A 21,690-nucleotide genomic window follows, 5' to 3' on the forward strand; every position below is an offset into this window, starting at 1 on the left:
CTCTTGATTTTATCTCCATTTGTCTAATTGTTTAATCACTCAGATTGCTATTAAAGCATTAATAGGTTAGGAAAATGGTCATTGCAGCATCATGGTTCAGCTTCCGTGGGAGGTTCGGCGTGTGGGCATTTTGATGTGATTAAAGGGACATTTCACAGCGTTCCACAGCTGGTGCGATCTGTAGCTTTGATAAGAAAGAATTAATTAGGACAAAGCCGTTAATGTGCAGTCATGTCTGAACAACCTGCACTTGTGTGTCTGAATGTACGTACAGTATGTAATGTTCCCTCACACACACCTGTTACCCCGAGCCCACCCAGCTGCGTGCTTCATATTGATTTGCTTTCTGAATGAATGAGAGGATTGATCCTGCTGCCTTCGAGTCCACAGCACAGACAGACGACAAAATGTCTGAAGGCATTCCATCACAAAACAAACTTGCTTAATACCGGAACATTTTGCCTTCATCAGGACAGCGTGTGAGTTTGGTTTGCTCCACATGCGGACATTCCTGCTCCCCAGTGGTCTTTTTTTTGTTTTTGGTGACTCAACTGGTGACATCTGGTGATGTCCCTAATAGTGCCACCCTCACATTTTGAATCATCCGTCCAGCGGCCACAATCCAGATAATAAAAACGCAGACACACGGATCTAAACTGACTTCAACTATAACAGCTCATTTCCCCCTGGGTGCTGCTCCTCAGGCTACATACAGCGCTGCCTTAACCCTCTGATTACAGAGTACAGATAATGTACCGCCTGTACATTGAGACGCATCAAATCATTTCATCTTTATTTTGAATTACAGCTAATTCAATTATTTTACTTAAAAAACCTTAGGCAGTAGGCAACGTTATCATTATGCATCAGGTCTCTATTAGTGTGTGTGTCTGTGTGTGTGTGTGTGTGTGTGTGTGTGTGTGTGTGTGTGTGTGTGTGTGTGTGTGTGTGATTTAGTTTGGGGTTAGTACATTTATAATACAGGGATTTACAAAAAGCACATAATGTCATTTGTTCTTTGTTATTATGATATTAGTGCAGTGACGCATAATCATATATGTATATTAATAAGTAGCTAAATATATACATACAACATGAATATATAGTTTTATATTTTTAAACTTTTAGATATTAAAAGCAGATACACTTCTTAATACATTCTTATTGTTTTTGCTGCTTTTCTCAAAGCATTTCATTTGTGAAGGAAAGATGTGGACTGACAGGGATGAGGAGGAAGAGGACAAGCAGAGGGTTGGGGATGGATGAGGAGTTGGAGGAAGAAAAGTCAGTAAAGATAATTTCTCTAATTTACCAAAATATTCTATGAAGTAGAAAGTACTCGGTTTAACATTTTACTTAAAGATAACAAGTGTTCTCACTTAACATAAACGTGGGCGTACAAATTGTTAGCAGCATGAAGCAACGGCAGTGTTAACATATAATGTTGTAGATTATCCAGCTATTAGTGAGCTGATGTACATAGTTACTCTATGCGTGTCTGTTTGCTGTGCTTCTTGTGAGGACCAGTTTAAATGAATAAATGAATGTTAAGACTCGGTCTTAGGGTTAAACTTAGAGGTTCAGGGGCTTGGAAATGTATCATGTCAATGAGGGTCCTCACAAGTACAGAAGTATAAACTATGTGTGTGAGACAAAGCTAAAACTTCAGAATGCATGTCTGCAGAAACTCCTCGGCTGATGGCTGCGTGACAGAACAGGTGATATTTACGCAGGAAAAAAATAAATGGCAAAATTCCATTTCTGCCAATCGAGTAAACAGCAAACACCCAGAGCGGCTGCCTCCCTTTAAATGAAGACTGACACCTCTGCTGGCAGCCAAACACCGAATGGCTGGAGACCAAGAACTGTGTGGCATGCAGGAAAAGATACACAACACACACTCACAGAGCTCCCAAATACCAGATGGCGTTTCTGGATTCTGTTTCTTTTTTTTTGTTTGTTTCTGTTACAATCACAAAAGAGCAAGTCTGTAAAACCACATGACACACAAATCAACAACACTCACACATTGCAACTACAGACACCGTCCCTTATAGAACATCAATTAGTTTGTGTCTAACATACGCAAATATCTGATCAGACGTTTTAACAAAAGACGTCTATAAAATGTGTTTTTGTTGGAGTGGTTTAAAATGTATTGCTTTTCAGTTTCAGACTCAAACCTCTGCTGTACTCACAGCGAGACACGGCCCTGATGAAGTAAAAGTCCTGCATTCAACATCTTACTAAAGTCAAATTAAAAAAGTATAATAGATCAAAATATACCTAAAGTAAAATAATTCATTATGCAGAATGGCACATTTCAGAATATAATATTTGTATTATAATTATTGATGCATTAACGTGTTCATCACAATGTTGCAGCTGGTAAAGGGAGAGCTCATTTCTTATTATTTATATACTGCTGCATAGCTTAACCTATAATAATACATCACCATTTATTAGTTGATTATATTTTGTATTATTAATCTCATTCTGCAAAGTAGTGGAGTAAAAAGTACAGCACATCCTATAAAGTACAAGTAGCTCAAAATTGTACTTAAGTACAGTACTTGAGTAAATGTACTTAGTTCCACCACTGTTGGCTGCTTTCTCTGACAAACGACTGAAATCCATCCAATGAGGCCACTTTGCAGCATCAGAACTGGAAAGCTTCCACAAAGCAGGTTTACCTCCTTTTGAATTAGAGAAGCTGCTTCAGTACGAGAGCCGGGTGCTGAAGCTGAGGCTGCCAAACGTCTGAAAGACCTCACCGCTCTGGATTCTCAGAAGAACATGAAGAGAACTTCAATATTTTAACAACTTAGCTGTATTTTTGGAGTTGTCTATCACTGGGTCTGATACGTACATGGGGACGCAATTTTAAGTCCCAACATGAGCCATCAGACGGAGTAGAAACTGCTTTAAAGGCAAAGATTTGAGCTTTATATCATCCCATCAACCATTTATAAACAGTAGCCTATATGAACAATTCTTCAATGTTTAAAACATAATATAACGCACTACAATGCAGCTGAATGTAGAACAAAAGGACATTTTTAAGTGTTAACAACTATATCTGGTGTATAAGCAGATAATGAATACTGCTGTAACCATACATATCATTACATAAGATGTAATCACTTATGATGCTTTTGTTATATTTGTAAATTAAGGCTTGAATCATGAACACTTCTGAGCAAACTTCATGTGCAGATGGAGGCCATGAGATGTGGCTGAAAGCTCCGGGAGACATTTAGTATACGGCTCTTGAGTGAAGAATTGTTTGTACAAAGTTGCACATAAACACTTTTTGCTAAACAGTTTGTTTATTGTTTTAAATAATAATAAATGCTTTATGCGTGTGCTGTTGTCAATCATTAATGTTCTGACCACTTGTAGTGTATAAACATAAATACTTAAAAACAGCGTTTGCAGATTCTCTTGACATTCTGTTAAGATTTACGATGCATTTGGATGGAAGCCTGGCTCATATGAAGCCCTTTGTAACTGAGAGAGAGAGAGAGCAACAGAGAGAGAGACAGAGAGAGCATATGTAGAAACCAGCAGCGTCTGTTTGATACTGAGCCTCAACTGGCAAAGAGCCACAACACAGAACAGAAAGAAACAATGCTCACTTTGTTTAACAGGGTCCTTTAGGTTCAGAGAGAGAGAGGAGGGAGGGGGCACTGCTTTAACTGTACAGATACTCTGTCCATACACCTGTCCACCATACACAACAAACATCCGACTAAAAGTATGTGAATGTATCTCCTAACAAGTGTTGTGTGTGTATCACAGCCTGATTTAGCTTCTTCCTCTTCCATAGAGCTCCATTGTTGTCCAAACCCTGTTAGCAACACATCAATGAGCCACACTGTTGCTCTGGCTGACATGTTCCTTCATTACCATGAACACACACACTGTAGTTTATTCTGACTCAATCCCACAAACACCGTCCTGCTGCCACAAATACTCACTACAGCACCAGATGTGGATCAACCTGCCGACAGGAAGTCAGGAAGCATTGAGAGACTGACGAACATTGTCGGTTTGAGTCTAAACATGAAATTTGTTGACACAAATTTATAACATCACCTGTCTTATCCTTGAACAGTTTGGGATATCATCATCATCATCATCACTGTCCTATTGTTTCTCCTCCCAGCAGGACATCTACCTACCACACACACACACACACACAGACACACAGACACAGACACACACACACACACACACACACACACACACACACACACACACACACACACACACACCCGACTGGCCTGAAGAAGAAGCAGCTGTCTTGGCTGGTAGCCATGTTTCTCCAGGGAGGAACAGACATGGAGCAGGAGGTAGAGGAGGAGGAGGAGGAGGAGGAGGAGGAGGAGGAGGAGGACAAAGAGGGGGTGATGAAGAGGAGGGAGTTAGAGATGGATGAGGAGAATGACAAAAAGAAGAGTTTGATGAAGAGGGGGAAGAAAAGGAGCATGAGAAGGAAAAACAGAAGAAGATGGAGGAAGAGGAAGGAAAGCCAGGGGGGGGACTTACTGTGACAATAGAAAATATTCCATGAAAAGTCCTGAATATTTTTATCTTGAAGGAAACAAGTATTATTACTGAACTAGAAATAAAGTTTTCACTTTGAGGTTCACTCACAATGAATATCGCACAGCTACAAAGACTCCCGAATGATCGGCCATAACTATCTTACTTCTTACTTAAATAATCAGGATGAAGTCACTTTCTTTACTTACAGCTTGTTTACTGTCCACATAATGACCTAATAAAGACCATGACCTCTGTATGTATGTCATTTTCACATCTCTTATCTTTGATTTTGTTACGTTATTACTATTCTGTTTTACCTATGGCTATTTGATCTATTTATCTCCTGTAGGTTACTTGTATTAAAGTTGATTTATTATTTTTATCAATATTATTTTCACTTTAGACCCATGCATTGTTTGTGCATGAGGGAGAGAGGGATGAAGGGGGAGATGAGGATGCTACTGTTAATGTATTGAATTGTATAAAGAAATCAATAAAAAAAGTATAATAAATAATATATAATAAATATTATTATTGAACATGAGTGTAGCTGAAGTGTGTATCTGTACCGGATATGGGACATGTCCTCACAAGTACTAACAGTGTGTGTGTTCACCGAGGCCTTCCAACAACTTAAATCATTCGATCTTGTCGTGTCTCATTTGGAATAATGACACACCTGAATTAATGATGCAGCAGCGTGTGTGTGTGTGTGTGTGTGTGTGTGTGTGTGTGTGTGTGTGTGTGTGTGTGTGTGTGTGTGTGTGTGTGTGTGTGTGTGTGTGTGTGTGAGAGAGAGAGAGTATCTTGTATCTGTGTTGGTCGTGGTTGAGTCGAGTTGATGGTGAGGCGTCAGCAGCAGGTCAGAGGCCAGAGAGCCAGATGATCCTCTGGATACAGTAACACACACACACGCACACACACACGCACACACACACACACACATTCTCAGCTCTGCTCGTTTACATCAATAAAGTTTGTCCTAAAAATAAGTAATCTTTCTGATTATTATCAATATTTTTTAACTACATATTATATATTGTTTAGATTATCTCAGTGTTGTATCTACCATGGATTGGTAACTGAGCTCAAGCCCTTTGTATTTTTTATTATTATTATTTTTCCAAGAATTTAGGGGTACAAGAATTTACATTATCCAATTAAAATGAACTAACACACTCTGGGTATTTTATAGGCTGATTCCAGTATTTTGAGACTGAATGAGTCCTCCAGTATGTAAAGAAGGCACAGTACTGGTTTGGGAGTTTGTCTCTTACAGACGGCAATCAGTTGAATTCAGCATCGTTGCTGCCCCCTCCTTAACAGTCTGGACAGACTCCAGACCAGTTTGTCTGTTTTTTCAGACAAAGCTCCTCCAGCTCTTCCCCATCTCCGCTGTTCATCAGCCAGACAGCAAAGCTGCTGCCAACCCAACCAGCAGGAACAACAAAATATCAGCGCTGAGGATTTACCTGCTTCATTCACGTTTTCTCCACGTTTGGACAATAGCTATTCGTCCATCGGACAAGCAGTTCTGACGGCGTACACTGGCCTCTTGATGTTCCAGACAGCAGTGTTCTTTCAACTTTGTATCAACAGTTTGTCTCTTTCCTGTTTCAACATGACACTACCAGCTTCATAAAGAAATGTTTGTCCCAGTTTGGTGTGAAAGGACGTTACCATCCAACACCTTCGGGATGAACTGGAACACTGACTGTGAGCCAGTCCTGATCACCCATCATCCGTGTTGGTCGTGACGATACACTGTCATAAATGGCTCCATTGTTCGGGTGTCCACATACTTGTTTGCAATATATCTTTGAAATGCACTGGGACAGTTTGGGTAACAACGTCAAAGCGTCACCTTAGTTTTTCCTCCCCAAGAGTGATTTTAGATCACTGAAAACTACACAATGAAGACCCTGAGTGTATGAAATAAAAAGATAGAATCTTTCTTTAAAAGCTGAGGCCGTGTTGGTGCTCAGCTCCTTCTCAGGTCGGCTGGGTTTCCCTGCAGTCGCCTCAGGATCAGCTTTCCCTCGCTAAGTCCAGCAGCACAGCAGCGGATATTACAGCCCCGAGCCTCCGCTCACTTATTGGACCAAACAAACTGAAATAAAGAAGCTGCAGAGCCAACCACTCTGTTCGGCATTAGAAGGAGAATCAGAGCACCTGGTCAGGTCATCCTGCTGCACTTTAACATACTCCACTGAAGAGGAATCCAACACTGAAACCTCTGAAATATCTCTACTACTACAAACTGCACAAATTTGACTGCACAGGAATGGAAACACAGAGAGAAAGGAAAGATACAAATATGGAAAGGAAAGATAAGGAAAAGGAAAATAAAGAAACGATTAATAAAAATAAAAGGTTAAAAAGGAAAAAGGAAAGAAAGAGGGGAAAATGTAGTGAAAGGAAAAAAGATAAAGTGAAGGTAAAGGAAATATAATATTAAGTAAAAGGAAAGCACAGATGAAGAGAAGGAAAGGGAAAGAAATGACAAGGGAAAGAAAATAAAAGATGAAAGGAAAGGACAGAAAAATGGAAAGCTAAAGGAAGAAAGATGGAAGGAAGGGTAGGCAGGGCTGGAAGCAAGATCAAAGGCTCGATCGAACTGAAATACAAATATTAATTAACAGGACCTGACGAAATGCTCAGGGAAGGAACCGAAGACAAAAGTAACATAAAGGAAAGAAAGGAGGAAAGAAGAGAAGGAAAGATGAAAAAAAAGACAAGGAAAGGAAAAGGTGAGTAGAGGAGTGAGTCATGTCCGTTGGTCAGTGACAGCCTGGGACACACCGGGAGCTCGAGGACTTGATATGTCCTCACACTTTCCACACCACAGGAGGACAAGAGACTGCCAGGATGATTGGATGGAGGGAGAGAGAGAGAGAGAGAGAGAGAGACAGACAGAGAGAGAGAGCGAGAGAGAGAGAGAGAGAGAGAGAGAGAGAGAGAGAGAGAGAGAGAGAGAGAGAGAGAGAGAGAGAGAGAGAGAGAGAGAGAGGAGATAGTGAGAGAGAGAAAGTGAGATAGAGAGAGAAAGAGAGAGTGAGAGTGAGATAGAGAGAGAGAAAGAGAGAGTGAGAGAGCGACAGAGAGAGAGAGAGACAGAGAGAGAGAGAGACAGAGAGAGAGAGAGAGAGAGAGAGAGTGAGAGAGCGACAGAGAGAGAGAGAGAGAGAGGAGATAGTGAGAGAGAGAAAGTGAGATAGAGAGAGAAAGAGAGAGTGAGAGTGAGATAGAGAGAGAGAAAGAGAGAGTGAGAGAGCGACAGAGAGAGAGAGAGACAGAGAGAGAGAGAGAGAGAGAGAGAGAGAGAGAGAGAGAGAGAAAGAGTGTGAGAGTGAGAGTGAGAGAATGCCGTGGACTCAGGAAGTTCAAGCAGACAATTCTAATCCCCCAATTTCCTCCTCTCTAATCATCTCTACCGCTCATGGCCGTCTCCAAATTGGAAACATCTTTTGCACAATATGACACTCCCTCTGTAATACACACACCACACACACACACACACACACACACACAGTGTTGTTTCAGTGTGGACTCTGCGGTGCTGCAAAGGTAAAATTAGTGTGAAAACGTGACTAATTTCCATTAAATGAGTGAGTGTGTGTATATATATATATTTATATATATATTAATATTTATATATATATATATATATATATATATATATATATATTTATATTTATATATATATTTATATTTATATATATATTTATATATATATTTATATTTATATATATATTATCAGCAGTCATTGGTAAAAGAAACTGGAAACTTTGCATGAAAATGTGTGCCGATTTAAAAAGGAACAGCTTCCTGTTTCAGTGTCAAGCTGGAATCAACAGGCACCGTGTTGCTTTAACAAAGAGATTCTGCAAAGTTCAATATAGAAAGAGAAGGTTAGTCTCGGGTTAGCACTGTTGGAATATCAGCTGAATTTATTATGGACGGACAAATCACGGTTTGAACCTCTTCAATCCAAACACTGAGTCGACTGCAGAGGCCCAGAAAAAAACACACTCACTAAATATTTAGAGCCCGGTTGCAGCGTTGTGGTTCAGTAATGATGGAGGGACACTTACGCTTTCTGGAAAACAAATTCAAAATCCCAGTTCAACAATATTCTCCCTGTCATGCAACAGTGTGGGGACATCGACTGAATGGAAGTTTGAATCATTTTATTTCTTCTTCTTCTTCTGGAGACAAAACCATTTTAAATGTATATAATACATTTGGTGTCTGAAGAAACATCTGTCTCCACAGACCACGTAACAGCTCACGTTTACTTGCGTATTTCTTTGTTTCACGTTTTTGTTCTCCAGTTTTACATGCTTGACTACAGTGATTGTGTGTTGTGCTGCAAAAAATGAATGACCTAAACTCAGTACTGTGCCTGAACGCATCCTGTGTAGACACTGGAGCACTGAGGCTGCTCTGCTTGACATGCAGGCTGTTACTGGAGGTTAGTTTAGGATGACTGTTCTGCAGGTGCTCTGGACTGTAGTATATAATGAGTGTTAATCCTGACTTTTGGAATAAGATGTATAAATGGTATGGCAGTCCTACCTTCCTTTAGCACCACTCTGATCATTTAGAGACAAGACTGGGCTTGTAAAACGGCTGTTTTCCTGTTTTGCTCGGCGTATAATAAAACGATCTCTTAACTGAGGATTTTGAATCATCTACATTTAAAAGATTCCACCTCAGACTTTAAGGTAATCTTCACCTTCTGACATCCACAACAAACTACTCCCAGTGTCCGTGTCTTCTCTGCTGTGAGTTTCTCTCATTTTTCCTTTCACCTAGCTCATTAATGTTTGTGTCTCTCAAACTCATTGGAGCAGTCCGACCCTCCTGTGAGAGTCTGGCTAATGAACTGGACCTCACACAGACCACAAGCACAGAGCCGAGCCGCCGTCAGCCCGCTACGATCCGCTGATTCACAGAGCTGAGTGTCGCCTCTGCTCGACTCCTCACATCCAGACAGATCAGGGGGCATGATAAAGATACTGGAGGCCAACAAGGAATCATTCTGCTCATTGTAACATTCACACAAGTTACCAGAGTCCAGTGTTTTTATCTTGAGATTTGATATTCCGACCAGCAGCCAAGAAACCTAAGACATGCATCCTAATCTGAACCTTTTTGAAGCTATAACATGCCTCAGATTTCTGTCAACTAACTAATAGATTCATCAGCTAATCTTGACTTTTTAATATCTTATGTATCACAAGGTGACTTTTTCCTAATAATGTACATGCAAGGGATAAAGGAGACAAAATATAACAGAACAAAAGCAACAATAAAATATGCCAACCCTGAAACAAACTCTGCTTAAACTACTTGATTAATGTGAGAGAAAGATGGTGGTTAAAAGAAAGGTAGTAAACCAATAAGAAACCGTGGTCTCTGACACTTTGATGACCCTATCCATCTATCCACTTTTGCGGCACAATAATTCCATGCCTTGCTTGTGAGAGATAACAGTCATAATTCACATGACATATATGGCTATTTGAAAATATAAATATTCAAATGCTGAATAAAACAATCATGAGCAATGTAATCAAATGTTAAACATCCTAAATGACATCCAACTTCGAGTTTACTCATTATTTTAATGTGCAAAGATAATGTCACACACAAGAGCACACTGGACAGATATGTATATAGGAAGAGGGAGAGTGTGTGTGTGTGTGTGTGTGTGTGTGTGTGTGTGTGGGGGGGGGGTTTGCTCAATGATAAATGGATTATGGGGCCATCACTTGTAGTGCCGCAGAAATCCAATTATCCCCTGTGGTGAACGAATGCAATGCACACACAGAGTCGCCACGATCAGCAGCGTCGGGGTTATCCTGCCTCTAGGATCAGCTGGTTTTCATGTTTATCTTCTTCAAACCTTTCTAATTGTTTCACATCCTGAGGTTTTAACGTGAATTTGAAATAACAGCAAATGTTGTCTTCACTGAGGAGTTCCACATGGATTATCTGCCAATTCTGATCAAATATTTACATTTCTTTGTGTTTTTTTTATTATTACACAAGGCTAACAAATCTCCCGGGAAAATGTCCATTGACCTCACACAGGCTGAGGAACGCAGCTCGGTTTTTATTATTTTTATGTTCCCCTTCAAGTTGTCGTTTACCGTTTCTGCTGTGGGTCTGCTGGGGCTCTCTAACTTCACACTGTGGCATTAAATGTAAATATTAATAAGATCTGATTACACTGGAGTGTGTTTACTGAAGTTCAGCTGCAGACGAGTCGTCGGCGTGCAAACTGGTTTCACAACCATTTTACTGTAAGCCTCAAAATCAGGCGCAATATATACGAACTGGCAGAGATTCAAGTGTGATTATTAATGCATTTCATTTTAATATAATTGAGCTGGATGTGTAGTGATGCAGAGGCAGGAAACATTGAGATGAAATGTACATTTTAAGATGTATTGGTATAAACGGATAATGAAATGTTAAACACTAAACAGACTAAAGAAATGCAAAAACAGGAGGCAGGAATGAGGAAAATGTGTAATTTAAAGTGGATTACCCAAGTGCAATAAAACATGCATTCAAATATACATTTTCATTTATTTATTTTTTTAAGCAAAATTGCAGAAAAACATACTTTATACTTTTAATGATTTTCAAAACGATGTAGTATTTTTCATGGCTAGAAATATAAATTAGCCTGAACGACAAAACGGCTTCAATTTATATTAATATATCAACTGAGGACAACTAATTAAATTATCAAACAGCAGTTTTTAAATATAAATTAGATTAAATAACTAAAATCCACTAAATACTAAATAAAAACTGATCCGTTTCCCTGAAAGAAATCATCACAGCTGCTTTTTAGATTTTAAGCAGATAATCCTCTTTGCGCTTTCAGCCACTTTAACCTTTTCTGCTGCTTCGGACTCTGATGTTGAAAGCGCGGACGGATTTATGTCCGACTAATTAGCCCGTTGTGATCATTTAGCAGAGGAGCATCAGAGACAGCTCAATAAAATATATAACACTGTTCGTAACGTGTTTGTTTTTTAATCATAAAATGTTGAATTTTCAAAAGGGGAGAGAGCCATTTTTAATTAGTTTGAGATAATTGTATTGCAGATACCTGGTGGTTTCCCTCCGAATACAGATTGCACTATACTTGAAAAATAAGGCCAATCAAAAAACTAAACAATTCATTTGAATAATTTAGAAAATTAGGATTTTAGGTTTACCTTCCAAAAAAAAGGTATTTTACTTATTATATGCCATATTTCCTTAAATACGATTGTATTTTCAATATATTTTGGTGCAGCAGTACAACATTTTATTCATATTTCATTGACAAAGATCTTAATTTTGTATAGTATAGATAACCAAAATAATAAAAGTCAGACTGTTTAAATGACACCCTGGGACAGTAGTGCATTTACTGTGGAATTCAAAAACAGACAGCTGAAAGTAAAATCAAACTTTTTCATTGAAGATCTGTGATGTGTACAGATCAAGACAAAATCCTCACTGTGGCAGCTTAATGTGATTGTACGTGTATTTGCGACACGTTATGTGACAGAGACACAAAGAAGGGACGTTAACGTTTAGTGAGAAAAGATATACTGTGCTCGGAACCATGGTTGCACTCTAACATGAAAATGATTTGGGGCCCAAATTCATTAAAAGAAAGTCACATCACTGTTACATTTTAAACTGGAGATTTTAACAGAGTACAAATAACTGATTGTTAAATGTTATTTGGCATTTTAAAAGGAAAACAAACTGATCGTTTTCAAAATGAAATTCTCCTCCAGACGAGCCGGCCGGCTCATTCAGACCTCCTGCCTGCACGCACACAGCCGAGAACAAAACTCTCCCACCCACCAACCGAGCCTCCACACACACACACACACACACACACACACACACACACACACACACACACACACACACACACACACACACCACACTACAGACACACACACACACACTTCTCGGACCCTGAGCAGACGGCAACGGCAGCCAGCAGAGTAAAAAAAACTCCCATCAACCACGGGCTGCCCGCCGCCCTCCTGCTGCTAGTGGTGGTCTGCATGGTGAAAGTGTGCGTGTGTGTTTAGGGGACGGGGGGGGTTGGTAGTTTTGGATTGACCGAGAGGAATTCACAAAGTTCACGGCCCTGTTACGGAGAGGATAAAGCCGCCTTTGTGTCTTCAGCAACACAACTCTTTTCGAGGCTGGAGGAGGAGAGGAACCTGCAGTGTCCGTGCACCAAAACCAACCCCAGCATCACTCCGTGGTAATAAAGTGTTAAATGTAACGGCGACAGTAATAATGAGCTGTCCTCTAACGAACTCTCAGCACTGGGAGCTCTTTCATCTCTCTGGCTCATTTCAACGTGCCGGCCACAATAGACTATTGTGTGTTACCAAAACTCCCCCCCGACCCCCTCCTCATCTCTCAGCGGAGTCACCAAACTGCCCCTCAACCCCCGCCTGGCTGCCAGCTTCCCCCTGCTTGGACTTCACCTCCCCACCCCTCTCCCCCCTTTAATTCTCCACGTCAACCACCACAGCAGTGACGGGGGTGTCAAAGGTCGGCTGGCCTCGCTGACCACGACAAGCTGCTAAATGTGGCCCCGGCGCTGCAGCTGGAGCCCCGGCTTGTCCCGGGACACCACCGCTGAGATGGGTGTAAGAGTGAGGGAGGCGGGGGTGTTGGTTCCCTGGTGCGATGTAATTGCCACAGCGGCGGAGATGTGTCGGAGCTCAGTAGCCGAGCGTAATGTTCAGCTTTGGTATTTCTCGGAGACCAAAACAAAGCCGGATTCTTTTTTAGTAGAAGTTTCCCGTTAATTAGATGGAACAAGAGTAAAATGATGACAAGAGGAGGCTCGACAGAAAAGAACAAACCCCCGGTCGAGGCTGCAGACCTGAGCTGGCACCAGTCCGCTAACGGGACGAAACAAGAGAGGGGAGCACAGCGAGGGGGCGGCGGAGACGGGACGCTGACAGATAAAAACAACAAACAGTCCGAGCGGGTCACAAATCCAGGACATTTTTTGGGAAATAAAACACAAAGCTGCTGTGTGTGCGGTGTTTCTGAAAGTCACAAGAAGAAGAAGAAGAAGAAGAAGAAGAAGAAGAAGAAGAAGAAGAAGAAGAAGAAGAAGAAGAAGAAGAAGAAGAAGAAGAAGAAGAAGAAAGAGGAGGAGGGAATGTTCCTCTTTTGGTTGAAGAAAAAGGGAGGAAGGAGAAGAAAGCGATAAAAAAAAAAAGAATATTTTGTGCCAACTTACCATCCACCAGGTCCTGGCTGAGATGTCGTAGCAGAGCTGCCATTTGATGGAGCCTTCCGAGGTTTTCCCTGCCATTACGCTGTCAGCAACCTTCATCTGATGCGAGAGCGCTCACCGGAGATAAGACACCTAATTGAGAAAACATTTGCACTGGCATGTTGGGCAACATGTAGCCCGCTCCATACCATATGGAATCATGGGTAAAAAAAAAAGAAAAAAAAAAGCTCCTTGACAATGAACCAATCTCATGCAGACCCCGTGGCAAGGTGAGCGGCAGTCATCTGCTCAGAGAGGGAAAACACACACCCCCTCACACACATTGAAACACAGCGCACGCGCACACACACACACACACACACACACACACACACACACTGAAACACAGCACACACACACACACACAGCGGAGCAGAATGATGAGCCTTTTTTCCGCATCGCCGTACGCCTCGGGTCGCTTCTCCCTTCTCTTTTTTCCCTCTTCGGGTATAATTAGGGCTTGTTCTTCATTATCATCATCACCAGAAGCAGAAAAAGAAGAAGCAGAAGAAGAAGAAGAAGAAGAAGAGGAAGAAAGGCAGCACGGGCTAAACTGAACTGACTCAGAACAACTTGTACAGCTTTGTTATGGTCACTTTTAATGGGACAGAGGCAGGTAGAGAGAGAGAGAGGGGGCAGAGGGCTGCAGCTCCATCAGTCCTCCGGACACATGGAACTGCTTACACACTATCATGCTATGTTTTGTTTTGGGTTTCTATCCTTTCCTTCCCCCCCTTTCTCCCCAGAACCCCTCCATCCCTCCTTTAGTAGAAAACCTGTGTGTTATGGCATAAATACCTTCAGACTGAAGGACCCTGTGGAAGCCCGGAGAGAGGGAGCAGACCATCACGCTCCATGAAGGGTGAACGCTGGCCGCCGTCTGCCTGAAAAACACCACGCACTGCTCCATCAGTAAGTCCACTTTTAAACTTCACTTTCAGTTTACTTTTCTGTCTCAAGAAGAAAAAGGAGTGGTGGAAGAAGTCAAAGTAGCAATACCAACTGTAATAAAATACTTGTAAAAGTACATACAATTAAAGTACTCATAATGGCTACTGTTAGTGTCATATCATTATATAACATAGGACTATCCTGAGATGGAGCTAGTTTAACTGCTTTGTTGGGTAGTTGCAAAGTAACTTGTGACTGTCAGTTAAATGTAGTGGGGAAAAATAATAATACAGCGCTCTTTATAAAGGGTTTATTATGTTAATAAATCATTGACTAGTAACTCCTAAAGTACTAATTAAACCATATATATATATATATATATATATATATAAATATTTATATATATATGTGGTATATCATCACAGTCAGATGCCATTTTTTGGGTGATTATTGTATTATAGATGTTTATACCCCCTAAACAACCTTGGTCTCAAGTTGATTTATCTAAATCTCAATAATTTGAAAATATGGGTCCAGATGTTCTGCTACCTCTGTCCAAACAGTAAGTGGTCAAATGTGCATTCAAAGAGTTTCCTGAAACTTTAAAAATGTCAGATGTAGCTAAAAGGCAACACAAAGGTGGTTCATATTAAGGACTTTGAACAGAAGTAATTATTACTCATCAAGTAGTCAGTACTTTTAGGTAGTAAGTACCTAAAACTTAACCTGAGTATCAGACTTGAGTAAATGTAGTTAGTTACTATTTCTATCCGAGTCAAAACAAGATTATTTTTTTTTTTTTCTATAAATTGTTTAGTAATTTAAATTTGAGCAGTTTTTAATTTGTGTGATCATTTATTTAACCCTTTCAACCGTCCCGTTTACCCACTTCCACAAAGTCAACTCACGTCAGTGTACATATTGGGGAAACGTGTATAAAATAAAGCATAAGAAAGTCTCCATGAAAAGTAAATACATGTCTTGGGTTTCAAATGTTTTAAATCAAATATGTATATATGTGTATCCATATGTGGAGTGTAGGGACTATAAGTAGGTCATGCAGTGTAGGGAAAAAATCATATTTTCAATTAATGTTACTAAGGTGACAATTTAAAGGGTAAACAGCATGGTTAAAGAGGTTACACCAAGTGTTTACTGAGTTAGTCATAATGTATATATTTGTATACTATGACTGTCCAGTGAAAACTTGTGTCTTCAAAATCCACCTAGTTATACATTTGTCCACCATACAAAAAAGTATTTCTTATATGGGATGTATATGGGAAATATTGTATGTGCATTCTGTCCTCCTGCACATCTCTTTCTTTCAAATGTTTGTGGAAAAGTGTGGAATAATAAAGAAATGGCTCATTCACAGCCAGTTATTTCCCTTAGCCTGTAAATGCAGCGCTGTTTTGCAGCTAACCACTAAATGTTTAGATCTGAAAGGCTTTCATAAAATCATTTGTGGTTATAGGTTTTCAACTCAAACCGAAGAATGAGATCCTTTTCAAACCAAGACTGGAGTTATGAGGTTTGGTTTTGTTTTCTTCCCCAGGACAGATAAAAGCAGCGGGGCTCCGCCGAAGCAGCAGTGTCCCATCATGTCGCACATCAACAAACATGTGCTTTAACCTGTAAGATAATTTCACTGTCTGTTTGTGCCGAAGTTGAGGGGGGGATGAAGGGATAATAAAGGGCTCAGAGGGAGGTGCGGGGGGTCTGTGAAGCTCAGGTTCCTAATCAGAGGGGGAATACCTGAACCAGAGCAGAGCCGCCATCAAACAGTTCTCCCATTGTGGCGGCCAAACGGAGGAATGTGATTCAGCCGGAGATACGGAGGGACATTCGGGTTGTTGGGGGGTAAGGTACACCAGGCCAGGAGGTGAGGAGCGGGAGGAGAGGGGGGGGTAAGGCTGTCTACACGTGATCAACTGAAGAACCATACTGCACCACTTGAGCCATTGTTTTCGAATGAACAGCAGTGATGCCAGACCACGTAAAAAGGTGCTTCAGAGTTCAACTTAGCTGAACTCTCGAGCAACAAGTACAAAAACCTTCAGGAAGCAATTTAGAATAAATTGTTTTGAGCCAATATGTTGCAGATATTTTACACATTAGGAAGCAATATTCAGTGAGGGAATGTTTTTGAACTTTCAACCTGTTGCCACCGAAGTTTTAAAAGATTATATCTGACCAAGCAGCGTGAACATAAAGTTCTAACTTAGCAGTTAGCTCGTCTGAACTACGCCGTTACAGCTGCTAAAAGAAGCAGTTAGCTGATTAAAAGTTATCTGCAAAGCAACTAATGTTAAACAGTTTAAACTACTGAAATGTACTCTTAGCTAAACTAGCCCACACGGTTTAAACTTAACAACTTTAGCTGTGATTAGCTAACATGAACGGTTCATTTTAGTAGCTAAAATTGGTAAGCTCAGTTAGCTAACAGTTACTTTGTCAGTTAAAATGTTGTTGTTTAAACTGTTCAGTTGCTTTGAAGATAAAGGTTTAAGTTAGCTAACTGCTTATTTTTAATATTAACACTTTTTCGCTGCTAAAATGAAATATTTGTGATTAATATTTATTAGCAAACCTAAACTTAACTAAAACTACTGTAATACACTGTTAGCTAACTTAAACCGTTTACCCACTAAACTGTCATAAAAGACAGAAGACACTGAGACATCAGCTCATAAAGTTTTGATAAATATCTTAATGTTGAGATAAATAACTTATATAGCAGACACAGAGCAAAACTATCATCAATCTGGAGTAGTGTTTGTTTATTCCTGATGAATCTCAGTCCAATATTCACTCTGCTTTAAGCTGTAAATGTTTCACTTCCTTCACCAGCTAGTTTCTAACCGTGTCTGTCTGCAGGTTGTGTACGGTGGGCTGAGCTCTTTAGTTGAAAACGGCTGCTTACAGTTTTATATGGGAAGCCTAAGGGACTCCCCAAAATGTAGTTCATGTGCAGCCGTGGAGCTGCAGAGCATGGAGCCCACAAAAGGTCATGGTCATGCATGGTCTTTTGCAGAATATCTAGTATCAGTGTTTGCTAATTGTAACTTATGTTTTATATTTACATTTCATGAGATGAATGCAACAATAGCAAACAATTATGTCAAAAACGCCTTTCTTTCATTTTAAAACAGCTTAACATTCATGTACTTTCAAGTGATGCATTTACAAAACTAACAAATAAAACTTGGAATGGGATGTTGATCTGTGTTTTTATTGCTGCTGTATTAACAAAAGGAGCTGACTGTGTTAACGTGACGCATGAGATTTTGGATATTCATGAATATTTTGTTAACTGACTGCCGTCATGGCACATATTTGAATATCTGTCATCTAGCATAGTTGAGACAAAGAAATATAGTGTAGTTTTATAAAAAACAGTACATATAGAGTGATTTTGGACCCTGCTTCATGGAGATTAAATATCCAAATCCAAAAGTCAATACATGGGTGTATCAAAGCTAAATGGCTGAAGGGACATTTACCTTTCAGTGTGTAGTCACTTTATGTGTAAAATAAATTACAATAGGTGTTGCTAAATACAACTAAGGACGTGGGCTATGCCTACATAAACTGAATACACAGTGAAATACTGTTTCAGATGCTGGTCATTAATTCAGCTCCCAGTAGGAGGCAGTGTCGTGTTTCTGGGTTATATCTACTATTTTAATTTGAAGAGGAAAGTTGACTGATATCTTACTGGTAGTAAGTCACTATTCTAATACTTAGAACTTTACTTTAAAAAAAAATATTTTACTTTATTTAAAAATTATTATAAAAGTTATAATTATATAATGTATGTCCTAAAATATTACTGAGAGATAATAAGGCAACTAGTACAAATGTTTCAGGACCTGCGGACATTCTGGATTTCATAAATATTTTCAAAGATGAATTGTGCATCGTTTCCCAATCTGGAGGCCCCGGTTTTCCAAAAGGTCCCAGCGCTAAAGTCTACTTTAAAGGCCCTTCATTTATTCAGTTATTTAACGCCATTTACAGAGGGTGAAAGATGGAGGATTGATGGGGGCCCACAGCTAATTTTTGCCGTGTGGTCCAGCAGGGGGTTTATACGGCAATGAACATCATTCTTTAAATCTTTGCAAATGTTTTGCTGAAGAAATAAATCAAGTTTACGAGAGGCGGAGTGGAAGAAATGCTCCATGTTGATAATGTTTTCTGATTGACTTCACACTTAGCGAGTGTATTGCTGAGGAATTGCAGTCGAGTGCAAGCTCATGACATACTTATTATTAGTGCTTTATGTACACACTGTAGTGTATTGAGAGGGGACGCTTATTCACTGTTACACCACTGAACGGCATGCTTGGAGAGACCGGAGATCTCTGGGACATATTTATTAGTATTTGTCTCGACAACCGTTTATTCGTTCTACGTACATCAAATTTGGGGCTTAGACATACAGTGAATGGGGCTTTGTCTCATTGAAGTCATAAAATGTTTGTATGAGCCTTTGCACCCAAATGCTGCAAATACCCATGTCAGGAGTATCGCTCAGGATCCAAGGAAGCACAGCATGGAGTGGGATGTTGTTTGGATGAGTGACTCTCAATAAAGCTGCAAGCAGAAGTACTGAAGACCAAGCAATCGGCCCGTTCCGAACATGCACATTTGGAACGAGGAACTTTACTAATTACTAACAAACAGCTTTTTTTATTGTTATTATTAAACGGCTTAGGACTATTTATGAATAAAATTGTATGCCCTCAGAAATCATTGTCTGTGGTCTTTTTTTTATCTCGATGGTTTAGTGATGGTATTTAAAAAATGTTTGCAACATAAACATGAAGCTTGTAAAAACATGCATCATCAAACATCATGTCGGCCAAACAGAGGACACAAACTCCTGTCAGCATGTTGATGCTTCAGTCAGTTAAACTCCAGCAGGGTCCCGTCAGCAGAACGAGCCTCGACACGTTTCTCCAATTTATCCCCAAAATCCAATAAGTTACCCAAATATGTGCATTTGACTTCCTTCCTCTCACTAAACCAGAGAGAGAGAGAGAGAGAGAGAGAGACAGAGAGAGACCTGATTGTCAACATCTGTTTTCTCTTCCCCCCCCCCCTCTTTGTGGGGCTCGGCGGCGCCCCTGGGCACCACAGCAGCAGAAGCAGCACACTGCCACCCAGCACTGCACCCACCCACCCACCCACCCATCCTGCCATCCATCCCTTGCTTGCTGTCCCGCTGAAGCTCAGTGAAGCCAAAGTGTCCATATGAAGACACATTAACAGGGATGGTTGGCCAGCTGTCCTTACACTGCCACAGTCACCACATCAGCCATATTAAATGACCCTTTTGTTTTGTTTTTTGTTCTGCTCCTCCACACACTGTCCAAAAGATCTTGTTCGTGGCATCTCCTGTGTATTCTCTGGTGGTTCTTCCCCTAATTCTAAATGTTTAGCTCTGCAGCATCTGCACTTGCAAAACATTAGAGAAGTTGGAACACGGAGCATTTGACAAAAGCCAGGAAGCCGGAGCTCCAAACAAGAGTGTTTGTTTTCTAGCATTTTTCCTCTCGTCCTGATTGCTGTCAGATGCCTTTGTGTTCCAGGTGGTTGAGACTGCAGAGGGAGAACCACACAGAGAAATAAATACCACACATCATCCTTTATTTTCTGCGGCTGTCGACATATACATTGTGCTCAGTATGAAGTGTAAATAGGCCAAATGTCTTTGAAAACCACAACAGGAACTGATTGCTCTCTCTAGGGCTGGTGAGGAATCAGGACCATCTGATATACTGTAGGAAGTGAATGAGATCAGAGAAGATTCACTGACTCACAGGACTGAAGCTGTTTAACCTTTCCGATGCATTTTCTCGGTTACAGCAGAACCTCCTCGTTGACAATCAAGTGAAGATCAATGCTGCTAGTGACAATTTCCTGGAAGATCAGGCACAAGAAACTGCGTTCGTGCTACAGGTCTGCAACTCATGTGGGGAGCTTGGACTTTGTGACTGTTAAATATCTCATTCCAAATCCATCTACAAGAGCATTACTGAGGTCACATTCAGTGTTCCCACAGGTGTTGGATGGGTCAACTTCTTCCACACCAAACTTGGAAAATAATTTCTTTATGAAGCTTTGTGTCATGTTGAAACAGGTAAGAGAGCCTCATGTGGTCAATAACGTTACAAAAATATTTTTTCCCCCTGAAACCCTAGAAAAATTGTATTTTGGGACGGATGCTCTAATAAACATATATTTCCTGTGTACCCTGAACGCAGCATGAGGACGGTAATAAGGACCTGCTGGACACGTGCTCCGACGATTAGAAACACACCACAGATCATCCACGCATCTGGTTCACTGAGCAGAAGAAACAAAATCAGCGCAATAATGACTTCATTGTTCTCCAGCAAAGAGACGACGAGGAGGAAAACTTGTCAGCTGCAGACGCTCAGCTCTCAGACTGAAGGTACAGCTAAGGCAGCAGAATCACCAATTAAATAATGAGTTGTCAAAAGGTAAATATTGTCTAAACACAAGCAGCTGTGTAGCCCTGATCCAGACCCGTCACACTACACGACATTCTCCTAAACCAAGAAAAAGCTGAAAAAAGATCCACGGTCCCAGAGAATGTACGAGAGATTTTAAAATCTTTGAAGTGTTCCAGGGATTCTTTTAGGGGCCTCCTTAAAGAGGTTCCTGGTGTCATGGAGGGGGTCTCAGGGTCCCTGAGAAGGTAACTGAGGTCCACTGGAGACTTAAATTGTCATGGAGGAAGTTCCAGCAGTCCTTGTGAGGGTTGGATTGGAAAAAGCACTTTATAAAAGCAGTCCATTTTGAGGGTTACGTGAAGAGGTTCTTTGTGTCCTTCTGGAGATTCTGGTGTCCTGTAGAGATTTCAGTGGTCAGGAGTCAATCGT

General features: G+C 40.6%; 1 protein-coding gene across 1 annotated transcript in view; it reads right to left on the reverse strand.

Annotated features, from left to right (window-relative positions):
• nfia (nuclear factor I/A) overlaps positions 1-21,690 on the reverse strand; it is a 76,294-nt gene that overhangs the window by 46,437 nt on the left and 8,167 nt on the right. The window contains exon 3 of the mRNA XM_029429555.1: positions 13,850-14,769. Within this exon, the coding sequence (XP_029285415.1) occupies positions 13,850-13,945 (96 nt within the window). The 5' untranslated portion in view covers positions 13,946-14,769. The remainder of the gene's footprint in view (positions 1-13,849; positions 14,770-21,690) is intronic.

Source organism: Cottoperca gobio, chromosome 4 (genome assembly GCF_900634415.1).
Source record: "Cottoperca gobio chromosome 4, fCotGob3.1, whole genome shotgun sequence".
NCBI lineage: Eukaryota > Metazoa > Chordata > Actinopteri > Perciformes > Bovichtidae > Cottoperca > Cottoperca gobio.